Source organism: Ursus arctos, unplaced genomic scaffold, assembly GCF_023065955.2.
Source record: "Ursus arctos isolate Adak ecotype North America unplaced genomic scaffold, UrsArc2.0 scaffold_13, whole genome shotgun sequence".
Lineage (NCBI taxonomy): Eukaryota > Metazoa > Chordata > Mammalia > Carnivora > Ursidae > Ursus > Ursus arctos.
In genome coordinates, this window is record NW_026622797.1 from 43043491 (window position 1) to 43049490 (window position 6000).

The following is a 6000-nucleotide window of genomic DNA, read 5'->3' on the forward strand; positions in this document are numbered from 1 at the left end:
GTATAGCAAAAGGTTAAGCACAAAACCTTTGCAATAAACTCTAGTTCAAATTCTAAATCTGCTCCTTACTAGATATGGGTGCTTGGCTTTCTACTTGTCAGTTTCTCGATGTGTAAAACTGCTAAAGATTTAATAAAGAGCCATTCCAGTGGGAGGGAACATCAAGTAACCTAAACGTGGATGCAGCAAAAGGTATATAAAATAGTGAGAAGTAGGTTGGGGATGCTGGGAGTACACTGGGCAGGCATTTTTAACGCCAGTGTGAGAAAGCTGTCCCCAAAAACAATTTCAGACAGAGGCCTCTGTACACTGAAGTTTGAGGCTAGCACAGATTAAGGGATATTCTGCTACTTGCCTTAACTTCAAATTATTCATCCTTCATGTTCCTTTTCATGAGGGAGGCAATCTGGATAGGGTTTTAGTATTAGCGTAAATTGGAGTGATCCAGATTAAGGCATTTCCTGTTTGATAAAAACAGAGACACTCAGGTCCCACTCCAATTCAGTCTGATCTATAACTGTGTTGAATCTCTAGTTGTTTTTTTTTTTTTTTAAGATTTTATTTATTTATTTGACAGAGAGAGAGAGAGAGAGCGAGCGAGCATAAGCACAGGGGGAATGGCAGGGTGAGGGAGAAGCAGACTTCCCACTGAGCAGGGAGCCCAATGTAGGGCTCAATTCCCAGACCCTGGGATCATGACCTGAGCTGAAGGCAGACGCTTAACTGATTGAACCACCTAGGTGCCCCTGAATCTCTATTTTTTATAAGCATCCCCAATGACTCATTCTCAGATGGCCCATAGGCCACATTTTGAAAAACAGCCCCACAGCAAGGTCCTCCGCATGGCAGCAATAGAGCTGGGCAATAAGAACAGGTCCCATCACTGAAGACAATAATACACACCCAGATAACGTGGAGCTAAGCATACTTCAAGCGAGACCCAGGCAAGCATAGCACCCAAAAGCCCCTGAACTCCAGTTTTTGTGCCATCCCAATTATGGTCATTTCTTCAATTATAAATGGAGACAAGTTAGGCAAATCTCTTTACTAGAGTTCTGATCTTAAGAAATTCCTGAGAAAACAACTCCAATTTCTAATATATGAAAGAATTACTGGCAGAAATTATTATAATAAAAAAATATGGCAGGTAAATGAAAAAAAGTTCAGTTTTCCTGGCAGTCAAACCAAATACCGTTTTTTTTTTTTTAGTCTAAGGACAAAATATAATCTAGACCCAATTATAATTAATTAGAATGAATACTTACTTAAACTCAAATTTTTATTTTTTTTATTTTAATTTTTATTTATTTTTTTAGATTTTATTTATTTATTTGACAGAGAGAGACAGCTAGAGAGAGAGGGAACACAAGCAGGGAGAGTAGGAGAGGAAGAAGCAGGCTCCCAGCAGAGAAGCCTGATGTGGGGCTCGATCCCAGAACGCTGGGATCACACCCTGAGCCGAAGGCAGACGCTTAAGGACTGCGCCACCCAGGCGCCCCTAAACTCAAATTTTTAGATGAAGGGGTATAGGACAGGGAAAAATATAAGATAGTACAGTAGCTTATCTCTAAGATGCCTGCCATCAATTCCCTGCCTATCCCCCATTCTTCCCATGCCTGGCTCCCTCCTCCCTTTCTGCACAAGCTATTTTCTCATGGAGAGGTGGAGTCAATTTCGGCATTTTCTTGACTTGGGGCAGACCCCTGACTTCTCAAACCAAGAGAATATAACAAAAGTAACACTGCAAGATTTCCTAAGCTCGGTCAAAGAAGCCTTGTAAGCTCTGGCCTTTGGCTAGGTGTTTGGGAACACTCTTGGAGGGAAGGCAACTACCATCTGATTACCCTGAGGTCACTATTAAAATGAGAAGTCCAAGCCAGCCCTGTAGAAGACTATGTGAAGACACAACCAACCCGCCCTCATTCATTCCAGCCATCACAAACCACGAGTAAGGCTTATAACAAGAAATTTTTATGTCCTAGCCACTATGTGACTGCAACCTTATGAGTGACCAATCCCAAAAAAGAACTGACCAAATGACCTGAGTCAACACATAAGTTGTTTTAAAATACTATGCTTTGGAGTAGACTACAAAGCAATAGAACAGTTGCCCAAACCTTCACCCCACCTCATTTCTCAACTTTTTCTTTACAGAAACTTACTTATATTTACTATTCCCAACACTACTTGGTGCTGTTGTTCAAGCCTGTCTAATAGGAATGCTACCAATAGGGAATTCCCTATTCACATACAGAGAGGGAGGGTGGGAGAGATGGGGAGGAGGCCAGGGGCAGGTGGGGGCGGTGGAGGATGGAGAACACTACTGTTCATGCTAATCCAAATTCTACCTATTTTTGCAAGGCCAAGCTCAAGTGTCACCTCCTTCATTACAGGCATATGCGGGTAACCCTGCTCTACCAGGATTTTTTCCTTCCTTAAATGAAATCTCTGCCACTCAGCATTTATATATTAATTTTTAATAGACAACCTTAACTTGAGATATTTTAACTCCCTGAGAGACACAATTTCTTATACTTCTTTGTATCCCAGTGCTTTAATCCATAGTAAGGTACTCAATAAATGTGGCATTTGTGATTATTTTAAAATTAAATACCTATACAGAAATAGATTTAAATAAAAGTTTGTTTGGGAAAACTGAATAAACCTTAAGTAGCTAAAACTTCCCCTGAAAAGGACAACTTTTCTCATATATCCACACAGCTTCCTTCCTCACCTTTCAGGTCTATATTCAAAGGTCAGTGAAGCCTTCTTTGGCTACCCTATTTAAAACTGCACCTCCTCTTCTACCACTGTCTTCCAACATTCCTATTTCCCTTCCGTTTTATTTTTCCTCATTTCACTTATGATCTAACTTACCACATCTTTTACTCATTTAAAATATCTGTCAGGCTTCTACTAAAATGTAAGTTCCATGAGGATAGGGATTTTTGTCTGTTCTATTCATTGGTACTCTCATGACCAGACCAGTACCTGATATTTAATAGACATGCAATTCTCACTGTTGAATAAATGAATGAATCAATCAATCAAAACCAAGAATGGGTAAACCAAAAGTCTCTTATTTCAATGAAATTATCCCCGAAAAAATAATTAAAACTGCTTTTACAGTAGGGCACAAAGTACCCTAGGTCTAGTCACTGGAAATAACCTTAAAACTCCTTTCTGGGGCGCATGGGTGGCTCAGTTGGTTAAGCGTCTGCCTTTGGCTCAGGTCACAATCCCAGTGTGCTGGGATCATGCCCCACATTGTTGGGCTCCCTGCTCAGCCGGGAGTCTGCTTCTCCCTCTCCCTCTGCTCCTCCCCCTGCCAATGTGCGTGCTCTCTCTCTCACTCATTCACTCTCTCTCTCTCTCAAATAAATAAAATCTAAAAACAAAACAAAACAAAACCTCCTTTCTGTTTTCTGTCAATACCTGGTTAGCCTGACTTCTTCCTTTTCATTAACAATCATTTTTCTTTTAGCGAATGTGACACACTGTATTTCTGAACCACATCAGCAATTCATTAACAGGAATTACCGAAACAAGGAAGTGTGGCAATATTACAATCTGTGTTAGGAGGCACAGTCATCAAGTTCAACTGTTTAGCTATACATCCGCCTGCCCTTCTGGAATGTAAATGTACTTGCTTGAAAAGAATCACCTGTATATAAGGGATTCACTTATAAGTCAATTTGCCACATTGTTTAATGGCCTCAACTAATTCCCATTTCTGCTTCCCTCCTTTCTTTCCCCGGGCAATATTTCTATTGCATTGGTTTAAGCAAAGATTGTGTCCCTTCCTAACAGTCTTGTGATTTCTACTGATCCGCTGACTTCTTTGGGAAGTTGCATAAAATGTCGGCCCCTATTAAACGTTACCCTACAGGTTAAATTATCATTTGATGATGACAGGCTACTGATTCACCATATTCTTTGCTGACTGCAAGGAAGGTAACAGGTTGGTCAAAGATTAATACCCTCTAAGAGTCACTGTTTGACCTTGACCTACTCTTTCTGACAAAACTCCACACTTACATCCAACTATTTGACAAAGAGTCTAAGGAAAAAAATCAAACTGTAGCTTCCGTGGAGCATACCAGTAATCTACATTACGAACAGAGAATAAAACATTAGTTTCCTTTCCTTCACCCCAGTACATCTAAGTCATTGTTACCACATCTTTGTCGCTAAGAAAATTACACTGCTTTCGAATCTGACTGAACCCAAGCCTGACAGTTAGAGCCTTCCTCAACCTTACCTCCAGCTTATAATTCAATGTCCAGCTGAAAGCCCATTTCCTCTGCCTGAACATCTCAAGTTCCTCCATTTGGGATTTCTTTCCCCCATTATCATAGTGGTCACTTACTCTCGACACTTCTTATTAACCATGTCACCTACGTAAGTGTCTACTCCCCATAAGCCTGAGAGTCCATGGAGTCAAATGCAAAATTACAAGGAATGTGCTTAGCACGGTGCTTAAGGTTTGTAGCCACCCACTTAAGTGCTGAATTCTTACACTTAACCAAATTCCCCATGGTGAAATTCATTCCCTCGATCAGAACTTAAAGAAGGGAATTATTCTATCAAGTGCTGTGTTGGCCACTAAGGATCAAGGGCTGCACACTATCCCAGACCTCTGAAGACTAGGTACCTAGCTCCCCAGTCTCTCGCATACTTTTCCTAGGCCCAGTTCAAATGCTACCTGGCCCCAACCCCTCAGCTTATGCCTAAATCCTTCACAGCCTGACAGGGACTTAAGGGCAGCTCCTTGAATGTCTCTGAAGAAACACTGTGGTGTGACAAAGGGCAAATATGTGGAAAAGCACAGATGCTGGTGATCCTCACGTCCCTCTTTTGTGAAACGCGGGTATACAAATACCATCTACCTTACTGAGACATAATAAAGAATACTAAAGTTTGGTTTGTTTTTTTTTTGACGCATAGAAAACGACTGAATCGAATACAGGGGCTTAGTAGGTGTTCAGTAAATCTTATCTCCCTTCCTCGAAAGCGCTGGCACCGTAGTAATATGCACTTAAGGACCTCTGGACCTGACAACTGGAAGTGCCGGGAACGCGGCGGTGGGCGGCACGCCCCGGATACATCTGCCGGATGTGCGGTCCCCGCGGTCCAAGACGCCCCGGCCCCCCTACCCGCGCCGGACCTCACCTTGGTGGTCGTAGACGCTAATGTAGGAGATGCCTACAGCCATACACCACACCACGAGACTCGCGATGTCCGAGAAGCTGTGCTCCTGCTCCTCTTCGGTGACCACCAAGCCCATATGCACTGGCAGCTTCTCCAGGGAACGGCCGTCCGCGCGCCAGCGCAGCCGGCGGTGGGCGGCGGCCGGACCCGGCCTCCCTCGCGGGTGCCGGTGCTGACGGCGGTTCCTGCCGACAGCCGGGGGCTTGCGGAGCGTGAAGCCGAGCGGCGCTAGGACCGCGGCGGAGGCGGCGCGGCAGCAGCGCCGCCAGATCCAGTTCCAGGTGCCGAACCGAACGCGGAGCCAGGCGGTGAGCGTGCGGTGCAGACAGAGCAGAGCGTGCAGCACCCGCCACACCAACTCGTACAGCCCCGTCATACTCTCGTGGCGCCCGGGCGCCCTCTCCTCCCTCCCTCCCACACCCGCGGCGCGACGGCTTCTTATCCAGCCCTGCGGCCGGCGCGGGCCATCGCTCCACGTTCCCCCGCCCCCCACGCCCGAACCCCTTTCTACTGCCAACACCTCACCTCGCCCCCGCCGCCATCTTCCTCCTGCCTCGGCAGCCCCGCCCCCGCTAGTACATGGACAGTTCTGATTGGCCGGTGCGGAACTCTGACGCGGCCTCTAGGTCCGAAGATGTGGCCTAACCCGGCGCGGCGAGGGAGAGCGAGCGCCTGCGAACTAAGGGGGCCGGAGACCGAGCGCGCCCCCTAGTCGTGCGGAGGGCGAGGTGCAGACGCCACCAATCCTTGGCTGCAGGATCCCAAAAAGGTGCATGTCTTGGAGGTTGG

General features: G+C 45.6%; 1 protein-coding gene across 1 annotated transcript in view; it reads right to left on the minus strand.

The window, feature by feature from the left end:
- The window catches only part of NUS1 (NUS1 dehydrodolichyl diphosphate synthase subunit), a 28287-nt gene extending 22535 nt beyond the window's left edge, over window positions 1-5752 (minus strand). Inside the window, exon 1 of the mRNA XM_026504694.4 lies at window positions 5173-5752. Within this exon, the coding sequence (XP_026360479.2) occupies window positions 5173-5587 (415 nt within the window). The 5' untranslated portion in view covers window positions 5588-5752. The remainder of the gene's footprint in view (window positions 1-5172) is intronic.
- Between the last annotated feature and the right edge of the window lie 248 nt (window positions 5753-6000).